At 51.9% G+C, this 25,750-nt stretch overlaps 1 protein-coding gene across 1 annotated transcript in view; it reads left to right on the top strand.

Moving 5' to 3' along the window:
* The window catches only part of INPP5D (inositol polyphosphate-5-phosphatase D), a 133,334-nt gene that overhangs the window by 100,134 nt on the left and 7,450 nt on the right, over positions 1-25,750 (top strand). Inside the window, exons 15-25 of the mRNA XM_061205985.1 lie at positions 1,071-1,167; positions 1,715-1,853; positions 3,374-3,482; positions 3,651-3,739; positions 8,121-8,202; positions 14,148-14,237; positions 16,524-16,637; positions 17,959-18,041; positions 19,189-19,276; positions 22,971-23,120; positions 24,230-24,326. Of these exons, the coding sequence (XP_061061968.1) occupies positions 1,071-1,167; positions 1,715-1,853; positions 3,374-3,482; positions 3,651-3,739; positions 8,121-8,202; positions 14,148-14,237; positions 16,524-16,637; positions 17,959-18,041; positions 19,189-19,276; positions 22,971-23,120; positions 24,230-24,326 (1,138 nt within the window). The remainder of the gene's footprint in view (positions 1-1,070; positions 1,168-1,714; positions 1,854-3,373; positions 3,483-3,650; positions 3,740-8,120; positions 8,203-14,147; positions 14,238-16,523; positions 16,638-17,958; positions 18,042-19,188; positions 19,277-22,970; positions 23,121-24,229; positions 24,327-25,750) is intronic.

The raw sequence follows: 25,750 nt of genomic DNA on the forward strand, positions 1-25,750 counted from the left end.
TTATTAGATATTTTACAGTCCATCTTTGTTACCGAGGCTTACAATTCCGATGTGTCTTTTACACTTTTACATCTCAGTCTGGACCTGTACATCTCAAGTGCTCAGAATGTACGGCTCACAGATGCCGTGATGGGCGGAGCAGGTTCCCAGACTTCGGCATGTGTCAGAACCACCTAGAGCAGGGTTGGCAGACTTTCCCTCCAAAAGGCCAGAGAGTAAATATTTCAAGCTTTGCAGGTCATGCATGCAATCTGTGTCATAATTACTGGACTCTCTCTAGGGGCGTAATAACTGTGTTCCAATAAGATGTTATTTATAGACTCTGAAATTTGAATTTCATATAATTTTAATGTGTCACAAAATATTCTTCTTTTGATTTTCCCCCAACTGTTTAAAAACATACAAACCATTCTTAGCTGGTGGTGGGTCAGTGTCTGCCTAACCCCTGTCCTAGAGGACTTGTTAGACATGGATTACTGGCTCCCACTCCTGAAGCTCTGATTCAGCAGGTCCAGGGCGGGGCCTGAGATGTGTACTCCCAGCAAGTTCCCAGGTGGTACTGATGCTGTTCTGGGGAACATACTTTGAGGACCACTGGTCTCAGTGTGGGTTTCGGTCTCTCCGGGAAGCTGGAGTTAGCTGGTGGAAGGTCACCACCCGCTGCCCCCCAGCCCTGGGCTCCTCCTTCTGAATCTCCTTCTCAGGGTTTCTGGTTACTTTTAATGGTCCTGCTTGGGCATGTGGAGAAACTAACAACCGCCCTCCCCCTTAGAGGGAGATGCCAGGATGAGTTATCACCAGTAGCCTCCTCCCTCAGCCCTGCCGAGAACCCCAAGGTTGCTGGCCACTCATCCCATTTTCCTGTTGTCCTGGAGGAATCTCGCCCCCCTGTCCCTACCACCTGTCCCATCTCCCACCCCAGATAAAGCTGTTCTGCTTTCTTCCTTGGCCTCCACTTTCCCACAGCGGCTCTCTCCCTCCTGACGAATGACATTGCTTCACCTTGATTTCCCGCCACTTGGCAGCTTTGCCTGTTTGATGTTCTGACTTCTTCCTCCCCCTCCCTTTAGGGAACAAGGGAGCCGTGGGGGTATCGTTCATGTTCAATGGAACCTCCTTGGGGTTTGTCAACAGCCACCTGACTTCCGGAAGCGAAAAGAAACTCAGGTAATGGAGCTCATCCCCAGGAGCAGGGATTGGGGTTATTTGCCCAGACAGACCCCAAACCCTGAACACCATAAGGACGGCTCAGCCCTCGGCTGGGACCCTGTCCGGTCGGCCTCTAAGGGCTTTTCCCGTGTTCTCATCAAAGGCAACTACAGCTACATCCACGTGTGGCTGAATCTTGCCTAAAGGATGGAACAGACATTTCCTCGTGTCACTAACCCAGCAGACACCTAAACACCACTCCATTTCTCAAGGGAAAACCTCATCTGGGGCGCCCTTACAGATGAAAGCGCATTTTGCCTGTTGGTGGCCCAGCCATGCAGACGGCCATCTAGAAGTCTGATGATTCCGAGTCCCTGCGGAGCGGATGCTCCCGGGGCCCTACCCTGCGTTCCCAGTTCAGCCCAGGGGCTGCATGCACGTGGTTTGCTGCAACAGGGCTGGAGATTTCAGTCTCACTCCCCGACATGTCCCCTCTGACTTCCTGGCATGGGCAGTAGGGAACCAATGCCCCTGTGCTAAGCTGGCTGCTTTTTTGTTTAATTAGGCGAAACCAAAACTATATGAACATTCTCCGGTTTCTGGCTCTGGGAGACAAGAAGCTGAGCTCCTTTAACATCACTCACCGCTTCACCCACCTCTTCTGGCTCGGGGATCTCAACTACCGCGTGGAGCTGCCCGCCTGGGTGAGGGGCCGCCCTCCCGGGGCTGGGGACGCACAGGGCAGAGGCTCCTTGCATCAGCTCAGGGCGGAGGGTCAGGGAGACACACGACCGGGCCGGGCCAAGGCAGCTACTCCTCCGGGGCTCGACACTGGTCCCATCACGGAGCCGCTGCCTTTCTTTACGGCTGGCCTCTGCTCACGCCTACTTGCCACATAACTGTCCCGGCCACCCCTCCTCACCACCTGTCTGCCGCTCTGGTCCTCTGGCTAACCAAAAGTGGCCCCTCGACTTTCCAGTCCCAGGTCCCCAGGAAAGGCTGAAGTCTGCAGAGACCAGCTCCGTTTTCTCCCCGAATCGCGGGTCACCGGGCAGCCTAAGGAAGGCATTCCTGAAGTTGGATGCCCATCCAGTGAGCAGCGGTCAGAGGGGCCACATGGCACAGATGGCCTTGCTCACTCAGGGAGGGCAAAAGATTCCCTGGGAAGGGAGTGGGCAAGCATGGCCCCAGGACACGCCTGGAGCGAGACTCGGTTGCTCCTGAAAGATGGTGCAGAGGCCAGGCATGGGAGGAGAACCGTCTGCCCCTTGTGTACCAGGAATACTTTGGCGCTGCTGTCTGTGAGGGGAGAGGGGACGGCAGAAACGGACCTGATTTTCCGTGGGGGAGAGGCTCCTGGAGCACAAGCGGCCTGAGAAAATGGCCTTGGGTCGGTTACAGGCCTCTGACAGTTGGGATTGAACTCAGGCCTTCGGACTCCCCTCCCAGATGTTTTCCCAGCCCTCCCACATCCCTCGGCCTCCTCGGCCTGTCACTGGCACAGCCGCTTTTAGGGCCCGTCTGTGCCCCCCTCCCCCTCCCCGGCCACTCCCTCCCTCACAGGATGCTCCTCGGGAGCTTTCCTTCTCTCCCTCCTGACTGAGCAGGCAGAGGGGAGAGGGGTGGACAGAGGCCCCACAAATCCTGACCCTTCACAGTTTAAGGGGCCGTCCAACCATTCACTCCCCAGGAGGTCAGCCAGGTGCATTCGCCAGAGCAGAGGCAACGTAAGTCTCAGGAGAGAGGACAGCCGGATTCCAAGGATAGCACACCCCACCGATATCACACCGACTCTCGGAGTCCGAGCCCGGATCCCGGAGACCCGGTGCCCATAGCTTCGGGGGCTGGGGTTTCAGATCCTTTCATGGCTTTACAACAGGCTGTCTCACAGAGAGAACAGACAGCAAGGGAGACATACCTACCCATCTAGGGAAGCCTTATAAAAATGATGCTAGAAGTCGGTGCACAAAAATAGTATCCCTCTGTAGAGTTAGAAGAGCCAGGAGTTTATGTTACTGAGTTGATATTTCGCTACGATTGCAGGGTTGTCCGTATACAACGGTTGAGTGTAAACAAGCACCAGCCCAACATCCCTGGGACCAGGGTCTAGCGCAGCTTCGGGGACGCGGGTCCTGGCGCGCCAGGCAGGAAGGTGGTGATGTGCCTCTTACCATGTTGGTGAAAGGGTTGTCTCACCGGTGGCTTGGCCGTGTCTTTGCTCCAGGAGGCAGAAACCATCATCCAGAAGATCAAGCAGCAGCAGTACGCAGCCCTCCTGTCCCACGACCAGCTGCTCATGGAGAGAAAGGAGCAGAAGGTTTTCTTGCACTTCGGTGAGAACCGCCATCCTTCTCTCGCGGGCCCTCCCGCTCCAGCGTTCTGTCTCCCCTTCTCCCAAGTATCCTCACCGGGGGGAGGATTACGCCTGGAAAAGAGGGAAGCTTGGCCAGACGTGAAACATGGGAAATCAAAACTGAAACCGTGGTTTTGTTTGGTTTCAGAGGAGGAAGAAATCACATTCGCCCCCACTTACCGTTTTGAAAGACTGACTCGGGACAAATACGCCTACACTAAGCAGAAAGCCACAGGGGTGAGTCCTCTTCCCCGCCCTCTGTCTCCACCCCCCTTGCACACCTCACCCCTCTTTTGTCCATTCCCATAAAGGTGAACGGGAAGTGAAGAGCCCCCTCATCCACTAGGTAGCAAAAAAAGAAATAAAACTAGAAATCACATGTTGATCGTGTCACAGAGCAAAACCCTCCCCTAAGGAGAGGCTGGGCAACCAGACATGCACACTGCAAGGAGTTGCCTCATGACGCTTCTGTCTGTGCGTGTGCGTGCGTGTGTGTGTGTGTATGTATGCCACATCTTCTTTATCCATTCATCTGTTGATGGACACTTAGGTTGCTTCCATGTCCTGGCTATTGTAAATAGTGCTGCAGTGAACATTGAGGTGCATGTATCTTTTTGAATTAGAGTTTTCTCCGGATATTTGCCCAGGAGTGGGATTGCAGAATGATATGGCAACTCTACGTTTAGTTTTGTAAGGAACCTCCATACTGTTCTCCATAGTGGCTGTATCAGTTTACATTCCCACCAACAGTGCAAGAGTGTTCCCTTTTCTCCACACCCTCTCCAGCATTTATTGTTTGTAGATTTTCTGATGATGCCCATTCTAACCGGTGTGAGGTAATACCTCATTGCAGTTTTGATTTGCATTTCTCTAATAATTAGTGATATTGAGCATCTTTTCATGTACCTGTTGGCCGTCTGTATGTCTTCTTTGGAGAGATGTCTGTTTAGGTCTTCTGCTCATTTTTTGATTTGGTTGTTTGCTTTTTTGATATTAGGCTGTATGAGCTGTTTGTATATTTTGTCTCTTTTTTAAGTCCTGTACTCAAATATATTTGCTAATCTGCCAAGTCAGTCATCATTACACAAGCTTCTTTGCTGCAGGACTTATCAGAGCCTTTACAGGTTTATGAGCATGTGGTTCTCTATGGGAAAATTCGTGTGCCAAACTCAATTGGTCATGAAATATCAATTAATATCTTCTGAGACCGTTTGTGCTCCACGGAACAGTGTTTGCGGAAACTGTAATAAAGCATCCCTTCATTCTTGTTCAACAGATATTTACCGATGACCTTTGATAGGCTGGGCACTGTCCTAGGTCGTGGGAGATCAAAGATGAGTCAGATGTCTGCCCTCAAAGAGTTTATAGTAGGAAAGACAAGACAAGATAAATACACAACTAACTAACCAGACATAGAATATAATGCGATGCCCAATGCTGTGAGGAGCGGTCACAGAGGGAAATGACCATCAGGGCAGGGAAGGATCGGGGAGGCTTCTTGAAGAGGGGCCACTTGGGGTGCCTGAAGGGTGCTTGGATTTCGACAAGACAAGGGCTGAGGGGGCCTGATCCACTTCAGGTAGAAAGAATTGCCGGAGCAGATGCCAAGGCAGGAAATTCTGGCATCCATCCCCTTCTGGGGCCCAACCCAGGGGAGCCAGCCCCATGCCGGGTCCTGGGGGTTAGAGGTGCTGCAGTGATGAGCTTCCCTGGGGCCACTAGAGACCTGGGGAAATAGAGAACATTCTGGGCATGACCTGGACTCAGGGGCACATGGGAGACTGGATGGAAGTGGGAGAGAAAGGCCAAGAGTTGGGGAGATGCCAGAAGAAAGTAGGAGTTAGAGAGAAAAAAACACACACTGAGAGGAGGAGAGCAGACTCAGGACTGCTGCCGTGACAAGGCTGAGACCCGGGGCAGGACACCTTGTGAGGTGCCCACTGGCTGCTGTGTGCCTGGGCTCGTCTGGTTTAAAGTCACCCTCAGGGCAGGTCCCTGGGGGTACATTTGGAGGCAGTGAAGGGATGGTCTGGTTGGATTTGAATATGAGGAGAAAGAAACTGGGGCCTGAGGTGGCAGAGAGGGGGGTCCCTGATGCCAGGCAAAGCGTCTTCTCCTATTTGATGGGCACCTGTTTCAGGAAGCCACTGCAAGTTCTGCTGAGGGGCTAGTGGTGTCACAGTGATACACAGAGAAGACTGGTCTGCGTCAGTGTAAAGGATGAGGATGATGCAGGGGGCCAATGAGGAGGCCAGTATGGAGGCTCCAGCTGAGAAATAACTGGGCCTGAAGCTGGGGGGAGCCCGTGAAAATGAAAGAAAAGGAGGAAAGCAGGATATGTTGATAGATCTGATTGACGTTGATAGAAACTGTGAAATCAGAAGGCAGGGCTGGCTCGGAGGGGAAAAATAGAGCTTGTTTTCAGATTTACTGTATAACATGACTGGAAAATCCCAGAGAAAACACCCAGAAGGCAGCTGAAAATACTAGACTGATACTAGGGCTGAGTTGTAGATTTGGGAGTTGTCTGCACAGAGAAGATGGTCAGATCCATGGGAGTAGGTGAGGTCGCCAAGGAGTACATGGACGATGAAAATAGAAGAGCTGTGGACAGATTTGGGGGTCATCTCCATTGAGAGAGGAGAGGAAGAAGCAGAGACAACAAAGGAGACAGAAAAACCGTGTGTGTAGGTGGTGGGAGGACCCAGCAGGCAGCTCGCAGCATCACAGAAGCCGGGGCTGAGAGACTTGCCAGGATCAGTGGTCACCAGCATGGAATGTGAGTCAAGGAGAACGTGTGTGGTCATTGGAACCTTGCACAAGCAGCTGGACTTGGGTTCAGGGATTGGGTGGACACTAAAAGAACAGTTGACATAGAGTCTTGGAGGTGAAATCCAGACCGCAAGAGGGTAAGGGTGGATCTTTACCAAGAGTGTGCAGGTGAATTACTGGTGAAGCTTTTCAGAAATACAGATGCCTGGACCTCCTCCCCAGAGGTTCTGATACAACAGATCCAGGGGTGGGGCCCTGCTTTCTGGGTCTTTGTAAAGCTCCACCAGCAATTCACCGGGGCAGCCGATGCTGAGAACTGCAGTGTTAAGAAGTAATAGTTTTTATTCCCATCTTGCCACTAGGTAAAGCAATTATACTTCAATAAAGATGTTTAAAAAAAAAAAAAAAAAAAAAAAAAAAAAGAAGTAATAGTTTGGCAGCATCTGTGAAATCTAAACATGCACCTACCCTATTCAGCAATTCCACTTTGTTGTATACCTGAGGGAAAGTAGTGCATTTGTTCACCCAACAACAGATAACAAGGGTGTTTATAGCAGCTTTGTTTATAATGTCCAAAAACTGGGAACAACCCTATTTCCGTCAACATTAGAATAGATCGATGTGGTTTATACATACAATGGAATACAACTACGCAATAAAATGAAAGAACTTATACAAGCAACAGGGTGAAGAAGGTTGAAAGAAGCCAAATGCAAAAGAATATATACTGAATAAGTCCATTTATAAGTTCAAGAGTTGGCAAAATTAATCAATGGAGACATTAGCCCCAGTAGCGTTTACCTCTCAGAGACAGTACTGACAAGGAAGGGGCCTGAGGGAACCCTTTGGGATGATGGACATTTTCTATATCTTGATCTGGGTAGTGGTTTAATGGGCGTATACAAATGTAAAAGATCCTCAAGCCATACAGTATAGATTACTACACTTTACTATATGTAGGTTGTTCCTCAAGTTAAAAAAGAGTAAATGGGCCGTCCAGAAGTAGAGGCAGTGAAAACAGAACATTCTTGAAAGAAAATTGGCAAAAAGAAGAAAAGAGAAAAGTAATTGAAGGCTCTTTTAGGATGAAAACTTTTATGTTTGTAGGCAGAGGAGAAAGAGCTCGAACTTAAGTGGAAAATGATATTCCTTAAGGAGGGTTGTTATCATTGCCAGTTTGCCTTGTCTATCACACCCAGTGGATATCTTGCTCACAGTGTAGCTTGGAGAGGGCTCATCATAGTACATATTGTTTGAAAGCTTAGATGGGTATGTGGAGGGGTGGATGGATATGTGGATGGGTAAGTGGATAGATGGATAGATGGATGGATGGATGGATGGATGGATGGATAGATGGTTAGTTAGATGAGGGATGGATGTGTGAGTTGACGGGTAGGTAAGTGGATGGATGGATGTGTGAATGAGTGTGTGGATGGATGGTAAGTATATAGGCGAATGAATGGGTGCGGGGGGTAGTTGGAGTGTGTTATTAAAGTGAGTGGCTGGGTTGAACATACAGGTAGAGGGGTTCATCTGAGTCAGAAAAAGAAAGTAAGAGAATGTAAAAATACAAGAGATTCTGAAATCGTGAGGAGGGTAAGGAAGCACAGCCAGGTGAATCGATCTCATTCTAAAACAGGAGTCCAGGTGTCTGAAGGTGTGGGGCGTGGCCGTGGAGCCAGGATTTAAGGCAGGCGGAAAGGGTTTAAAGCCACCTCTGGGGAAATCCTATAAAAACCAGCAGCAGATGAATCCAGGATTACAGATGCAATGCCTCGATCTCTTCTTTTACGATGTATCTTTTAAAGTAGCATGCATTTTACAGAGCTTTGACTTTGACTTGCAGATGAAGTACAACTTGCCCTCCTGGTGTGACCGAGTCCTCTGGAAGTCTTACCCTCTGGTGCACGTGGTGTGTCAGTCCTACGGTGAGTGGCAAGTTGAGAGGTTTGACTGCCCTAAACTAAAGGACTCCAGTCTGTCCATCTGTTAAATGGGAGAACTCCCTGCAATCCCAGTCAGGTGACCTTAAAGAGGTGATGCATCCTGTCCCATCTTGGGCTGCAACAGAATAAATATCTTCTGGTTTGGGAAACATTTGAATTATGGAGCACTTTTTAAAATAAATCTAGATTTATTTTTTTGAAAAGAGCCTATTAGGTTTGAACCATATAAAAGTGGTGTTTTCATAGATCAAAAATCGTTACCTAATGGAAATTCATATGGTTCAACCGAATGCATATCATGAGTACACACACGTGTTTGGGGGAGATTTAAAGATAAACTGGGTTAAACTGATGACAAAGACACAAGATGCAATATTAAAATAAATAATTATGGAAAAGTTATCCAGCCCCGTTTCACCCCCGCAGAGTGGAGGTTTTGCTGCTGCCCAGTGGCCACCTTCCTGGCTCCCACCCTCTGTGGGGACCGGCAAATCCCCACGTTCAATTCAGGTCCCATAAAGTTGAACTGGTTTCCATTCCTTTCTTGTGTGCATGCCTTCTGCTGCCCAGAAGGGACCAGAGCAGCTACCCTAGGCTAGTTTAAGGCACGCACCCTGCAGTCCCCTGGCCTCTGAGCTCTGTCCCCAGGAGGGACTTCACTCCCCTTTAGATGCACGGAAAGGCAACCCACTCCCACAGCCAAGGAACTGTTCTGCTTCAAAACCTACAAAGGCCCACATCCCACCCTCTGCACTCAGCCTCCTCCCTTGTATGTCCCCTCCTCATACCCCATCCACACCCGCACTCTCCAGGCCTGTGACCCTTCCTGCTGCCGGCCATCACCCCAGTCCTCTCTCAGCGCTGCCTCTGTCCCTCGTCCTGCAGCTCCACGAGTCCTGCCAATTCTGCAGTCGAGTCTGCCTTCCAGCCACCCTCTGCAGAAATTCAGGAGAAAGTGGTGGCTTGTGGCATTACTGCTTTTTGAGCCTAAATCTGGTTTTCAAAACGACCCTATCATGGAGGTTTTTAGAAAGAAGGAGGGAGACTCATCTGCAAGTGGCATTGAGGAGCTAGGAGGACATAGCTGCTCCCTGTCTGGGCCGTGCATTAGGGAGGGAGAGGAAAGCCAGGCCTCGCCTGGGAGGCTGCAGCGACTTCCAGGAAGGGCCAGGTTTGAAACATGAAGGGAAAGTTTGAAGAGGTAGGGAATTTTGCTAACAGTATTTCATGGAATGCTGGAGGAGGGTTTAATGAGTTGTGAGTGGGCAGGAAATTGGGAAAGAAAAGGGGATGAATGTCCAGAGCTCAGGAAATGGGGGTAAACTTTGAGCTTGAGTCTCATGGTGGTGACATCAATAGCATGTATCAGTTATCTATTGCTGCGTAACAACTACCTTAATATTTGCCTATCATCCAGCAGGCTAGTTCAGGCTGCTGCTTCCTGGTCCTGGCATTCCCAGCTGACAGTCCCAGATGTGGAAGTACTTTTTAGGTCTCTGCTTGCCTCACATTTACTAATGTCCTATTGGTTAAAGGAAGTCACCTGGCCAAGCCCAGACTCATTGTGGGAGGGTGGACCCACAGGTCGTGGTTATAGGGAGGCCACCTAGGTAGGAGTCCACCTCCCAGGACTCAGGCACAGTTACTGTAGTGCTAATGCTATCACGGTCAATACACATCTAAAGTATTTTTAAGAACATTTTTTAAAACTCTGCTTGTCCACCCTTTAACTTCTCCTCTTCTGTTGCCACCACAAACTTGTAGCCCCTCACTCGGCCTGACTCCTGCTCCTCCATCATCTCCTGCTTCACACAGCACCAGATCCTCACTGACTTCTTCCTGCCAATGGCCAAACATGCTTTAGACTGCTGCCCCTCCTACACCTTGCCTCCTGTCTTGGGGAAGGGATGCCCTCCTCCTTGCCTGGATAAGCTTTTCACCTGGGCCCTTTGCTCCATGCTCTCCTTCTAGCCCAGTCTCAGCAACCCCACTGTCCCCAGTCCCAGCATCCCCACTGTCCCCAGTCCCAGCATCCCCACTGTCCCCAGTCCCAGCATCCCCACTGTCCCCAGTCCCAGCATCCCCACTGTCCCCAGTCCCAGCATCCCCACTGTCCCCAGTCCCAGCAACCCCACTGTCCCCAGTCCCAGCATGCCCACTGTCTCCAGTCCCAGCATCCCCACTGTCCCCAGTCCCAGCACCTCCACTGTCCCCAGTCCCAGCATCCCCACTGTCCCCAGTCCCAGCATCCCCACTGTCACCAGTCCCAGCACCTCCACTGTCCCCAGTCCCAGCACCTCCACTGTCTCCAGTCCCAGCATGCCCACTGTCCCCAGTCCCAGCATCCCCACTGTCCCCAGTCCCAGCACCTCCACTGTCCCCAGTCCCAGCATCCCCACTGTCCCCAGTCCCAGCATCCCCACTGTCCCCAGTCCCAGCACCTCCACTGTCTCCAGTCCCAGCATGCCCACTGTCCCCAGTCCCAGCATCCCCACTGTCCCCAGTCCCAGCACCTCCACTGTCCCCAGTCCCAGCATCCCCACTGTCCCCAGTCCCAGCAACCCCACTGTCCCCAGTCCCAGCACCTCCACTGTCCCCAGTCCCAGCATCCCCACTGTCCCCAGTCCCAGCATCCCCACTGTCCCCAGTCCCAGCATCCCCACTGTCCCCAGTCCCAGCACCTCCACTGTCCCCAGTCCCAGCACCTCCACTGTCCCCAGTCCCAGCATCCCCACTGTCCCCAGTCCCAGCACCTCCACTGTCCCCAGTCCCAGCACCTCCACTGTCCCCAGTCCCAGCACCTCCACTGTCTCCAGTCCCAGCACCTCCACTGTCCCCAGTCCCAGCATCCCCACTGTCCCCAGTCCCAGCACCTCCACTGTCCCCAGTCCCAGCAACCCCACTGTCTCCAGTCCCAGCATCCCCACTGTCCCCAGTCCCAGCACCTCCACTGTCCCCAGTCCCAGCACCTCCACTGTCCCCAGTCCCAGCATCCCCACTGTCCCCAGTCCCAGCATCCCCACTGTCCCCAGTCCCAGCAACCCCACTGTCCCCAGTCCCAGCATCCCCACTGTCCCCAGTCCCAGCACCTCCACTGTCCCCAGTCCCAGCAACTCCACTGTCCCCAGTCCCAGCATGCCCACTGTCCCCAGTCCCAGCACCTCCACTGTCCCCAGTCCCAGCACGCCCACTGTCCCCAGTCCCAGCACCTCCACTGTCCCCAGTCCCAACACCTCCACTGTCCCCAGTCCCAACACCTCCACTGTCCCCAGTCCCAGCATGCCCACTGTCCCCAGTCCCAGCAACTCCACTGTCCCCAGTCCCAACAACCCCACTGTCCCCAGTCCCAGCACCTCCACTGTCCCCAGTCCCAGCACCTCCACTGTCCCCAGTCCCAACAACCCCACTGTCCCCAGTCCCAGCAACCCCACTGTCCCCAGTCCCAGCATCCCCACTGTCCCCAGTCCCAGCACCTCCACTGTCCCCAGTCCCAGCACCTCCACTGTCCCCAGTCCCAGCATCCCCACTGTCCCCAGTCCCAGCACCTCCACTGTCTCCAGTCCCAGCACCTCCACTGTCCCCAGTCCCAGCAACCCCACTGTCCCCAGTCCCAGCACCTCCACTGTCCCGAGTCCCAGCAACCCCACTGTCCCGTGTCCCAGCATCCCCACTGTCCCCAGTCGCAGCATCCCCACTGTCCCCAGTCCCAGCATCCCCACTGTCCCCAGTCCCAGCACCTCCACTGTCCCCAGTCCCAGCACCTCCACTGTCCCCAGTCCCAGCACCTCCACTGTCCCCAGTCCCAGCACCTCCACTGTCCCCAGTCCCAGCATCCCCACTGTCCCCAGTCCCAGCACCTCCACTGTCCCCAGTCCCAGCATCCCCACTGTCCCCAGTCCCAGCACCTCCACTGTCCCCAGTCCCAGCACCTCCACTGTCCCCAGTCCCAGCATCCCCACTGTCCCCAGTCCCAGCACCTCCACTGTCCCCAGTCCCAGCATCCCCACTGTCCCCAGTCCCAGCATCCCCACTGTCCCCAGTCCCAACAACCCCACTGTCCCCAGTCCCAGCACCTCCACTGTCCCCAGTCCCAGCATGCCCACTGTCCCCAGTCCCAGCATGCCCACTGTCCCCAGTCCCAGCACCTCCACTGTCCCCAGTCCCAGCAACCCCACTGTCCCCAGTCCCAGCACCTCCACTGTCCCCAGTCCCAGCACGCCCACTGTCCCCAGTCCCAGCACCTCCACTGTCCCCAGTCCCAACAACCCCACTGTCCCCAGTCCCAGCACCTCCAGTGTCTCCAGTCCCAGCACCTCCACTGTCCCCAGTCCCAGCAACCCCACTGTCCCCAGTCCCAGCATCCCCACTGTCCCCAGTCCCAGCATGCCCACTGTCCCCAGTCCCAGCATCCCCACTGTCCCCAGTCCCAGCACCTCCACTGTCCCCAGTCCCAGCATGCCCACTGTCCCCAGTCCCAGCATCCCCACTGTCCCCAGTCCCAGCAACCCCACTGTCCCCAGTCCCAGCATCCCCACTGTCCCCAGTCCCAGCATCCCCACTGTCCCCAGTCCCAGCACCTCCACTGTCCCCAGTCCCAGCATCCCCACTGTCCCCAGTCCCAGCAACCCCACTGTCCCCAGTCCCAGCATCCCCACTGTCCCCAGTCCCAGCATCCCCACTGTCCCCAGTCCCAGCAACCCCACTGTCCCCAGTCCCAGCATCCCCACTGTCCCCAGTCCCAGCACCTCCACTGTCCCCAGTCCCAGCAACCCCACTGTCCCCAGTCCCAGCATCCCCACTGTCCCCAGTCCCAGCATGCCCACTGTCCCCAGTCCCAGCATCCCCACTGTCCCCAGTCCCAGCACCTCCACTTTCCCCAGTCCCAGCATCCCCACTGTCCCCAGTCCCAGCATCCCCACTGTCCCCAGTCCCAGCATGCCACTGTCTTTCTTCTTCTCATTCTCTTTCTCCATCCATCTCACTGTTGTTTCAAGTTGTCTCTTTGATGGTTGTTTGCAAGCGAGCAATTTTTTTTCCTGTTTATTGGCCATCTATAGTTCTCTTGTGAATTTTCTGCCGATATCCTTTGGTTGGTAGAGGAGTGGTATGTTTATTTTTTCTTTGCTGATTTGTAAAAGCTGTATTGGGAAGGACTTATATCTGTTTATTGCCTTCTCGGTCTCCTGTGCTGTGTCTCCTTTGCCCACTGATGCTGGGTGTGTCCTGGAGTTTCATCCTTACCTCTTGTCATCCTTCATGTCTTCCCTGTGGGGCCAAAGCGTCCTCGAGGCCTCTGCTTCCACCTAACGTCATGACTCCAAATCTGAAGATAAATCTCCAGCCCTGAGTACCCAGCCAGACATTTCCACATGACATATCAAAAGCACTTAGGACTCAGGATTCCTAGACCTCAGCTCTTTCTCTTACCCCCTCCAAACATGCTCTGCTGCCTTCCCTTCTCATCTAAGCACCAAGCTCCTTAAAAAAGTCGTCTACACTCAGTGTATGCACTTTATTGCCTTCCACTCTCTCCCAAAATGGCACCTTCAATGGAAGGTGCCATTTCTCACTGATGGGCTCAGTGACGCTAAATCCCCATCCCACTCTGGGCTGTGAGTGCCTCATCAATACAACAAAATGCTTAGACCAGAAAAAGCTCCACAGTTCATACACGCAATCATCTATATATTTAAAAACTCCCAAGTCTTTAGGAAAAACTACTACAGCCACAATTAGCCATGGAGGAGACAGGGTCCCACTCTTTCACTACTTTCAAGCGTGGTTATGGAAGGTCAACAGGTACAAAACCATGAAACTTCTGGAGGCTTCCATAAGTGCAAGTTGATTTCTGCCGTGCGTTTGCCATCCTTGGCTTGACCAGAAGGGTTTCTCCTTCCCTGCTCAGAAATTCCTTCCCTCCCCTGCAGGCAGCACCAGTGACATCATGACAAGTGACCACAGCCCTGTTTTTGCCACATTTGAGGCAGGAGTCACCTCCCAGTTTGTCTCCAAGAACGGTAAGCAGTGGGTGGCGTCCATCCCTCTGTTCTCCATGCGAACAGAAGGCCTGGGTGCTCATCTTCTGGTTGCAGCAATCAGTTGTCTGTGTTAGATAAAGGCTTATCCTTCCAGGCAAGTCCACAGTCCATCCATCGGGTCCCTTCATGTCCAAACCGTATCATGATTTCAGTCCAGAGCATGTTCTTGCTCTCTTTGGCAAATATGCCAGCTTTTTTTAAGCTTCAATGTTAATACAGTCTTTAAAATTGGGAAAATGAGTGTTTTCCAAGGTGTGGCACATGTGCCACCAAAGACAATTCCGGGTGGGACGTGGATGAACATTTATTAGTAAGGCATTTATTTTAATATGTTTTAAATATGACTATTCTGTGTAAGGCAAGAAGCACTGGTTTTCCATTTAGTCTTATGATATACCTTTTTATTTAAATACGATTATTTACGTTTTAGAAGTGAGTCTATTTAAAGAAAATGTTAAGTCAATCTTAGTGCACGTGCGTGGTAGGCGGTAAAAATTGTGAAGATAGAATGCGGGTGACTGAGTTTGGGGAAACATCAGAGTTAATAATACTCTATAGATTTGCCGGTAATTTTTCAAATAATCCAGCTCGGCCCTGGTAGCCAGGCCAGCCTTGTCCCAGCAGGGGTCTGGGTGTTGTCTGTGGCATGTCCAGCCCTGGGTCTGGGTGACCGGGGAGCCATGTTGTCACCTCCTCTGCCCACCCCCCACTTCCATGGTCAGCAGACATCATTTAGGAGGGCTGAGTGCAGGGCCCAATACAGGTTGGAAAAGCCTGTATTTCTTTGTGTCCTTGGTGCCCTGAGGGGTGTAGGTGAGGCTGGAACCCTGTCTTCTGGGACACTCTTGCCCATAGGCTGTTGGGTCTAACATCCATGGCCCCAGCAGTGTGACCTCCACTCTCCACACAAGCCTTGACCCACCATCCTGTCTCTTTCCTAGCTCTGGTCACTGTGCCTTTCCAGAACCTTCCACCTCTTCTCCAGTCCCCACCCATCTCTCCTGCCTCTGAGTTCCTACAGCATTGGTGGGGCAGCCTATGCATCACACCCTTGATGAGGACCCTCATCACATCCCCAGGGTCAGCCTTGCCCTCCCTCCACTGGGACTCGGCACACAGCAGATGCTCACAAACACCGATTACTGGGATTGAGCGTTGGTTGAACGTCTACCTAAGCAGAGCCTGGCCTTGGTGCTGGGGAGTTAAAAAAAGAAAGGAAGCCTAAGTGAAATAAGCCAGACAGAAAAACAAGTACAAGATACATATATAGTATCACTTATACGTGGAATCTTTTTTTAAAAAAAAAAGCGAACTTCATTCAGAGAGTACAACGATGGTTGCCAGGAGCTGGTGGGGTATGCGGGGAGGAGATGTAAGTCAAAGGGTACAAATTTCCAGTTATAAGATGAATAATTTCCAGGGATCTAAAATTCAGCTTGGTGACCATAGGTAATAATACAGCATTGTACACTTAAAGTCTGCTGAGAGTAGATCCTAAGCATCCTTACCACACCAAAACACATGGTTAATTATGTGAGGTGACGGATGTGTTAATTATCTTGATCTTGATAATCATTTCAGAGTGTATATGTATATCAAGTCATCACGTTGTACACTTTAAGTATACACAATTATATTTGTCAGTTTGTCTTCAATGAAGGGAAAAAGAAAAAGAAAGGAAAGCAGAAAGGATGGGAGGGATAGAGGAAGGGAATGTGTATCCCTGCTCTCTGGTGGTTCAGAATTTATATGGAGGGACAGAACACTGTTCAAAGCCAGCCTAAGGACACTTGCAAAAGCATCATGTAAATGAAGAGCATACCTGCAAGTTACCTGGGTACAGGTGAGCATAGGAGCTCAGAGTAAGCAGCAGGAGTAACTGCCTGAGGAAGGGGGAACAGGCATCCCTCACTACGTAAACTTAGAAATGAGACAGATTAGGGTATCAGGCGCCTGAGCCATTACACAAGCTCTCTTTGCAAGAACCCATGGGGAGGCTGAGGCATTAAGGGCGCTGCCCAAGGCCACACAGCTTTAGTGGCAAAGCTGAGCGTAACCCTAACCAGCTTTGATTCGTCAGAGAGGCTGTTACCATCATCGGGGATGCTTGGTGTGGGTGGTGGGATTTCAGGAGAAACCTCTCCTTCCACTTAGACTCTCAACTTCCCTGGACCCTAGGAAGGAGCTCGGTGTCGGGGGGCTGGTTTGAAACGCTCCATCTCCAGACACATTGTGGAACCGAATCTCTGTTCTCACCTGTTCCAGGCCCCGGGACTGTCGACAGCCAAGGGCAGGTTGAGTTTCTCAGGTGCTACGCCACACTGAAGACCAAGTCCCAGACCAAATTCTACCTGGAGTTCCACTCGAGCTGCTTGGAGAGTACGTGCTGGCTGAACTGCCTTTTTTAGGGGGACAGGCACGGCCCTTCCACAAAAGCCTTGTCATTGATGGTGCTTTTCTCCGCTCTCTGGGAAAGACTACGGATCAGCCTCAAAGGGGGGTCACAGAGTGGGGCTGCAGGTGGACGGTACAAGGGGACCCCCAGTTACTACAGGGGCCCCCAGTATCCTGCAATACTGCTGCTCCAGCCCCAGGGACGGGTCAGTCACTGGTGCACAGACCCCTTGGCCCCTTGTAGGCAGCTGGGCAGCTGGACCCTCTCCTTGCGCCTCCGGGCAGAGTTTAGCCCACTCGAGGGTCCTCCAAGCTGGGGCTCCAGCTCAACCAGAGTCTTGGGCAAAGGTCCAGAGCTTGTGGAGGCCAGCGCTGGAGCCAGAGCAGCTGCTGGTAATCGCTTGTTCTTCCCCGGGGTCCTCTGCTCTTTCCTACATCACAGGCATCTTTCTCAGGTGGTCCAAGCATCCAAAAGCAAACTAGAGATGGACGGCCACCCAACAGCCAGCAGCAGTTTGCACAAACTGTGTTTAGGAAACACCCTTTCTAGGTGACATTTCTAGGCATATTGTCTAAAGCTGTTCCACGGTGAGGGCATCTGTGTGGTTTCTAGCTCGCCTTGCTGAGATGGTCTGGGGCGGGGGGTTGGAGGGGAGAGGCTGGCAAATCAACACCACAAAAGGAGGCATTTTGTGACGGGATGACAGATGCTTCCAGAAATTGGGAACAGGACCACCTGTGCCACCAGCTGCAGTGCTGCCCCACCCTCTTTCCTCCTCAGACCCAGCCTGGGCTGGTGACAGATCTGCCTTCTCCAGGAAGTCTCCAGGTCCCAGTTCACCTAGCAAGGGCAGAGCACTTCCAAAAATGATGAGGATTTTTGTGCGGGTGTTTTTAATAAAATATCAAGGCATTTGCATACATTTCTATGGAAACAGCATATTAGGAAGCTTAAATTAGCATTTCAAAAGGCTGCTATCTTGAGTGGGGTGAACCATCATGTTTCCTAATCTCCTTGCCTGTGATGTGATGATTTCTTTGTTGCCTGGTTTGTTGCAAAGAGGAGCCAAAAAGGAGGGGAATCTCTCTGAGTCTCCTAAAAATAATTAGACCGTGTTGGCAAATGACCACCCCCTGCACCAAAACAGAATCCCCAACAAGCCTGACTCCTAAACGAGGCTGTGGCCCCTACAGATACAAGAGGAAGGAGGGTATCTTCATTGGTCCTGGTGGGACAACCCAAGGAGCCTTCTCTGTCTGGTTCTTGTGCTGTTTTCTGAAAGCCAGCCTTCTTATCCTCGGACAGGTTTCGTCAAGAGTCAGGAAGGAGAAAATGAAGAAGGAAGTGAAGGGGAGTTGGTAGTGAAGTTTGGCGAGACCCTTCCAAAGGTAATTCAAGAACAGGGAGGATTTTGCGTCCATCAGCCAGCGGTGCCGGCCAGTGGCAGAGCTCCGGCCAGGCCTGACCAGAGGGAGTGGGGCTCCCACGGGCCAAATGCAGGAGAGGCTGCCTCTCTTTCAAGGCGGCTTATGACGCCCTTCCCAGCAGTGGTTAAACGTGGGCCTGAGCCTAGTGGCCCCAATATTCCTAAATGAATTTCGATTCCCCTGATGGATTGTGGAAGGGATCTAGAGGGTGCCTCATCTGACCAGGTGACTTTACAGAGAAAGGACCACAGGCAGATCAGAGAGGCTTGTTCATGGTCATGCGGCCTCAGTGACGTTCTGGAACTTTCTGAATGGAGATGGAGTCCATCCTGTCGGTCAGCATGCACCCAGAGGCCCGCACAAGGGGTGTCTTGGTATCTGTGGATGGGAAGGAAAGGGGCAGCCTGGGACCTTTTCATTAGGCCCTACTGTGTTGGGGTCTGCACGAGGAACAGCCTTAAGGTGTGAGAAGGTCACAAGTCATAGCCAGCATGTAGGAGTGAATCCAGGATGTGTGTCTGTCCCTCGCTGAGCCACCCTCCAACAGCCCACAGGACAGTCCAGGCCCACGCGAGGGGCTCCGCTGCAGACAGTCCAGGCCCACGCGAGGGGCTCCGCTGCAGGTGGACACAGGCCTCCTGCCCAGACGGAGGGCAGGCCCCATGGTGCCCCCTTCAAGGCAGCTCCATCCCGGGAGGGGGCCGAGGAGAGGGCTGTACCCTGCTGGGGGGCAGGGAGTGGGGTGCGTTCAGACCTGGCTCCTGGTCCCACCAGTGTTTGTGTATCGGCCTGGCCCCATCCCCCTTGATCCTGGGGTGGGCAGAGGAGGGGGAGGAAAGGCAGGGAGGCAGGGGCGTGAGGCATGTTTGGAGTCAGGCCCTCTCCCCCGGGCCGGGGTGCAGTGTGACGGGGTTAACCCCACCTTGCTATGCAGGGTGGACACATGGGTTCCTTCCTGCTCTCTGGGGCAAGAAAATCAGGGATTCGAGTTTGTTTAAAAAGAACGTCTACAGTCCTTTTTCCCACGCATTCCCCTCCTCTGGGCTGGCAACCCTCACCCACGTGTCCCCCACCTGTCCAAGCTAATCCTGTGCCCTTCTCTCTGCAGCTGAAGCCCATCATCTCTGACCCCGAGTACCTGCTGGACCAGCACATCCTGATAAGCATTAAGTCCTCTGACAGTGACGAATCCTACGGTAAGGGTCCCAGGACAGGGGCTGCAGGTGCCACACCTGCTGATCGAGGCCTCTGATGTAAGGGAAGCAGTGGTATCTCCTTCACAAAAGCCCACCGGCTGCTCCGTTCCCCATCCCGGTGCTGCCAGAGGGACAGTTAACTGGAAAGCTATCCTTCCGACCCCATCAGGCTCCTGGGACTGACAGCAAGCAGCCACAACACCTCCCATCTATGGAGCCTTTCCTGTGTCAGATTCTGTGCCAGGTGCTTGCACGTATTACTTGATTTATCCTGACATGACCTTGTGAAGCAGATACTATTCTCTCAATTAGTCGATAAGTAAACTGAGGCTCAGAAAGGTGAAGTGACTTGCCTAAGTCACACAGGTTGTAACTGGCTGAGCCCTAATTTGAAGCCAGGTCTTCCTGGCATTGCTCAGCGCCCAGACAAGGCAGGCTTGAGAACGCCTGTGGCCCCACTAACTGTCCTCCTAGAGAGACACCATCTTCTGTAAAATCTTCAGCCTGTCCATGGCTTCAGGTTTGCCCTTGCACTTGGTACATTCAGCGCAGCTAGAGCCTGGAGTGAGGGGGCAGGTAGCCAGAGAGAGTCTGGAGCCAGATCCATACAAGCCAGGCTAGGGGTAGATATCGTATCCCGGGGACGGAAGGGAGCCACAGAAGAGTCAGGCAAGATGGTAACATAGTCAACTTTGCATCTTAGAAATATGTGTTTGCAGTGATCAACACGAGAGATGAGGGAGCCAGAATGAAAGTAGCAATGGTTAAAAAAAAAAAAGAGAGACAGGTTAAAATGGAGAGGTACTGAGAAAGGAAATTGTTTGACCACGGGAATCGGGGGAAGAGGGTCGAGGATGGCCCTGAACTTGTGGTTCGAGTTGCTGGGGTTAATGTTTCCGTTTCCTGAACTGGGCTGGCTGTGGCGAGCAGCAGGCAAAGGAGACTAACACGGTTCAGCCAGAGAAGTGGGAGGAACGCCAAAGACTGGGGTCGGGGACGCTGTCAGAGCTGTTCAAGACGACGTGGTTGTGATAGCAAATGTGGCCGAGAGATCCAACCAAATAAAGACCAGTGTCCTGCAGACAGAGGGGCCTGGGGACTTGTGGGCTTGGGAGAGCCGTGTGCACGGCGAGGGAGTGAGCGGGGGTGAGGAGGCCGAGGGCATGAGAGACCAGGATGTGCAGCTGGGTCCAGGGAGGGTGTTTGTTTTCAATGGAAGGAATTTGAGGGGGGTTAATGCTGATCGATGGAAGCCGTGAAGCAGAAAGAGGCTACAGACAGGAAGGGTGCCCATGCGTGTCTGTCACCCACGGTGCAGGCTCTGGACGTAGGTACCATCACCACCCTCATTGCAGAGGTGGGAAAATGAAGTGACTTGTCCAAGGTCACACAGCCACTGAGTGAGTTTGACAAGCTGCTGTGTGACCTTGGACTTGAACCCAGGCAGCCCAGCTCCAGAATCGTGCCCTCCACTCCCTCCCAGTGCAGCACTGGGAAGAGGGTCCCTGAGCCAGGGCAGGGGCGGGCAGAGCCCGAGGACTGTACTGGAGCAAAGAGAAAGGATCCACGTGGGTGCCAGAGTGTCGGGAGGTTTGCTGGCAGGAAACGGGAACACAGGTCTGACGGTTCCATTTTCTTTTCAAACACTGTAGTTCTCCTTTGTCTCCTCCTCTTGGTATTCATACTGACAAACAGCATATCATACTAATAACTAGGAAAAAATCATCCAGCAGTCTCATTCCTTGCTACAGCAATCATTTTTATTTTGCTTTCACACTCCCATGTTCATCCATAGGCACACATAGATTTCTATATGAATAATTATCATAGAGACACCATTTATATTCTGCTTTCCTCACCTGGTATTAGATGATACACATTTTCCATGATCCTCCGACCCAGCCTTCATGATGGTTGCTTTTAATGGCTTCATAATATTCCATGGATTTACTATATCCTCATTTTTAAAAGTACTCCTTACTACTACTATTGAGGCTCTGCAAATTATTTTTGTTAGTGTTATCAACAATGCTGAGATGGATCTCTTTGTGGACATTTTTATTTTTTATTGAGGTATAGTTGATTTACAATGAGTTAGTTTCTGATGTATAGCAAAGTGATTCAGTTTTATATGTGTGTACATATATATATATATATTCTTTTTCATATTGTTTTCCATTATGGTTTATTATAGGATATTGAATATAGTTCCCTGTGCTATTCAGTAGGACCTCGCTGTTTATACATTTTATATATAGTATCAATAGTTTACGTATGCTAATCCCAAACTCCTAATTTATCCCTCCCCCACCCCTTTTCCCCTTTGGTAAGCATAAGTTTTTTTTCTATGTGGGTCTATTGCTGTTTTGTAAATAAGTTCATTTGTATCATATTTTAGATTCCACATATAAGTTATAAGTGATATCATATGATATTTGTCTCTGACTTCACTCAGTATGATAATCTCTAGGTCCATCCTTGTTGCTGCAAATGGCATTATTTCTTTTTTTTTATGGCTGAGTAATATTCCATTGTGCATATATACCACATCTTTATCCATTCGTCTGTCGACGGCCATTTAGGTTGCTTCCATGTCTTGGCTATTGTAAATGTGCTGCTATGAACATTGCGGTGCATGTTTCTTTTTGAATTAGAGTTTTCTCCGGATATATGCCCAGGAGTGGGACTGCTGGATCATATGGCAACTCTATTTTTAGTTTTTTTTTAAGGAACCTCCATACTGTTTTCCGTAGTGGCTGCACCAATTTACATTCCCACCAGCAGTGGAGGAGGGTTCTCTTTTCTTCGTTGTGGACATCTTTTATTCTCCTTTGGCTACATTTGTTATTCTTTTGGGTCGTCTCTTTAGGGCAAGTTCCCGTGTTTGCCGGCTAAAGGGTATACATATGTTTGTGGTTCTTGGTGCTCGGTATCCAACTGATGGCTGTGAAGGCTCCGTCTTGCCTTGTGGACCTTGCCACATCCCAGTGTACAGGTTTCCCCAGATCCTTGCTGGCACTGGGTATCCTTTGCTTCTACTTTTGTTAATTTCATGTCTGTGAGAGAGTCCCTTACTGCTGCCTTAATTTGCATTTTTGATGGCTCAGCAGACTGAACTAGTTTCCATGTACTGAAATCAACCATCTACGCTTCTTTTTGTGGAAAATGTCTGTGGGGTTATCTGCCCATCTATCTGCTGGAGATTTGATTTTGAGGAGTTCAGATAAAATACCCTCTGCGTGAAGCTGGCTGCAACTAATGTTCCCACTCAGTCCTCTTTCCATTTTTGTTTTTTCTCTGTGCAGAAGTTTTAAACTTTTCTGTCCTATCTGTCAGTGTTGTTTTGTCATTTCTCACACTGCTTCAAACCTTGGGAAGTTATTCCTTCCAGCAATCAGATTAGTGTTTAATTCTGGTTTTCTGCCGGATTTTCTATGATTTACTTTTTTTTATGTCCACTAATCTGCATGGAGTTCATTTTGCTGTAAGGTTTGAGATGTTTTCCCCAAATTGCTGAGGAGTTGTTCTGAAAGTTTTGTTCCATAATCCCTGCCTTGGCCATTGTCGCAAAGGATCATCTCTGGACGGGAGAGCTAAATCTCCAGGCCAAATGCATGGTGTTTCTCCGGTGAAATAGCGGGGCTGGGTGGGGGGGTGGTGTCTTGACATGACTGCTGTCTCCCCACCTCCCCAGGCGAGGGCTGCATTGCTCTACGGTTAGAGGCCACGGAAACTCAGCTCCCCATCTACACGCCTCTCACCCACCACGGAGAGATGATGGGTCACTTCCGGGGGGAGATTAAGCTGCAGACCTCCCAAGGCAAGAAGAGGGAGAAGCTCTATGGTAAGTGGGCACGACCCCTCCCCTGCTCCCTCTTCAGTGCTGCTGGGTCGGGGACAGGAACGGAATAGTGTCTCTGCTGTGGCCTCAGACAGAAATGCAGCATCGGAGGGGATCTCAGAGGCAATCTGGCCCAACCCTTAGCAGGTTCGAGAATCTCCCTACAGAACCACAGCATCTCACAGCCACAGTCACCCTTGCCCGGCCCCAGTCTTCCTTCCATTTCACACAGGCAAGAGGTCATTTTCTCCTTCTCTTCTTTGCATTACTTCTTGCTCAAAAGCACTCAAATAACAATGCCTAAAATGCGTCGGGCTTTAATTTTCTACTTGATCTATGAAATGATCAACTTATAAACGTTGTCTCATTTATCTCTCACCATAGCTCTGAGAGCCAGGTGCTACCCTTGTTCGGTAGATCAGGAAACTGAGGCACAGAGAGGTTAAGTGACTGGCTGAAGGTCACACACCGAGGAAGTGGCTGGCCCAAGGGAAAAGCGCAGGTTCACTCACGTAAATTTGTAAACGTGATGGGGTCCCGCCTCTCACACAAACAGTGAGACAGCAAGATGTGGGACGGTCTGACACCCCCTGCTCGTGGGAAGGCCCTGGGCCATCACGGGTGCTGCCTCCCTTGGATGGGGCTCCTCCTTCTGCCCTCTGGGAGCTCCTTTCTCTAGCAGAATCTAGACCTGAGGGGGACTTGGCACCCCTGCAACCATAGCCAGAGTCAGATATGAAGACGGGGTCCCAGTTCCCCATTAAGCTCGTGAACAGGTTGGCTTTGGGCACCAAATGCTCTTGTGTTTCTTTTATTCAGATCTGCCAAGAAATATTTGTCTGTTTTATCCCTTGCTGACACCAACAAGTTGGAAATTGCATGAAATGACAACTCTGGGTCACACATGCCAACTCTCCTCCCTCTGGAGCCATGCAGGCATAACTAATCTATCACCAAACTCACACAAGGTCTCAGAATCTGCCCCCAGGCAGCCATTGTTCACTTTCCAGCTTCCGCTTGCCAGGGGAAACCTCTCCGCCATCCTGGCCCAAACCCTGGGAGCTGGGCCCTTGCACGCTCTCACATGCTCTTTCCTGGCCCTTTTCTTGCAGACTTTGTGAAGACGGAGCGGGATGAGTCCAGTGCACCCAAGTCCCTGAAGAGCCTCACCAGCCAGGACCCCATGAAGCAGTGGGAACCTGCCAACAGGTAGAGCGGGGAGAGGGGGGGTGCCAGGGCTTCACTGCAAGCTAGCATGGCTTTGCAGACCCAGGACTGGGAGTGGGGAACTGGAGCAGAGAGAAGGCAAGGACCCAGAGGGAAAGAAAGCGCTGGCCACGAAAGGCCTGTCATGCTTCCAGCTCGAGGCTTCTAACCACAAACCCCTGGTGTGACTGCAGCAAGGCCAGGGAGGCTCTTCTGCACTGCAGAGTTCAGTTCAGTTCAACAAACACTGGCTGAGCGCTTCCAGGTGTCAGGTTCTACAGAAACCAAGGCAAATTAGGTGCAGTCCCTGCCTTAGGAAGGTACATCCTACTAGGAAGACGCCCAGTCCCGGAGGCAGCAGCCCCAGAGATGGTCGCATGGAACAGCTGCGGTATTTCCTGAGGGCCGGGGACATCAGCAGCCATGGCTCCAGGGCTAAAAGCCCCACCCTGTGACTAAGGCGGAAAAGCATTGGGGGGAAGTGCGTGCAGGCTGCTCTTGGCAGAGACTGGGCTGGGAAGAATCTGGACATCAAAGTCTGGATTACGAGGGGGACAGCAGTCCCCGAATAGCAGGGTCACCACAGCTCACTGATACGGTCTCGAGTTCAAGCCAGTGAGGTTTGTCATGGTGTCCGCGCCAGCTTACCTGCCAAGGGGGCAAAGCAGTGCCAGGTAGCCGAGCGAAATCCCAAAAGCCACCGCCGGGCCCAGCTTATTCCTCTCCTCCTTTCAGCCCCAGCCCCCCACCCCGTGCACAGCAACTCCCACCCCCCTCCAGCCTCTGACGGTAGCCCTAGGCATGAAACTATCCCTTTCAATCTTTTTCGCCTACTACAATCCCCTCGATGAAAGCACTGCAGCTCTCAAATGTCTGCTTGACTCCAGAATGAGGATCAGTGTAGGTCAACAAAGTATTTTCCATTGGACCAGCATTAGAATTAACACTTACTTCTGAAGCAGGCTCGATGGATGGGAGTGGGATGTGCTCAGAACCAGGCTGGTTGAGCAGATGGGAGCTGGGGAGCGTGTGTTACAACCTATATATGCAGAACTCTACTTACTAGTTAGTTCTCCTGAGACCGCCGTCTTACAAGGAAGGACGACACTCCTGTCACCAAGAGGCAGCACAGTGTGTGTCTCAGGGTCACCTCACCAGGTCTGGCCAGCCCCTCCACAGCTGTCAGCTGACTCCCCCACAGTCGAGGCTGCAGCCTTGACCTCTGTGACCTCCACGCTCGTCTTTCCAAACACCGCATGGCTGTCTCCATCCTGATGCCTCACAGACATGCAAGCCGACTGTCCCAGATGGAACTCTCCATTTACCACCAACACCCTACCACCACCAACAACCCCCATAGTCACTCAGCCCTGCCAGCCACGCCAGCCTCTCATTCTATTCTGCCCACTTGCTCACAGGCCTTCAGA

Source organism: Eubalaena glacialis, chromosome 1, assembly GCF_028564815.1.
Source record: "Eubalaena glacialis isolate mEubGla1 chromosome 1, mEubGla1.1.hap2.+ XY, whole genome shotgun sequence".
NCBI lineage: Eukaryota > Metazoa > Chordata > Mammalia > Artiodactyla > Balaenidae > Eubalaena > Eubalaena glacialis.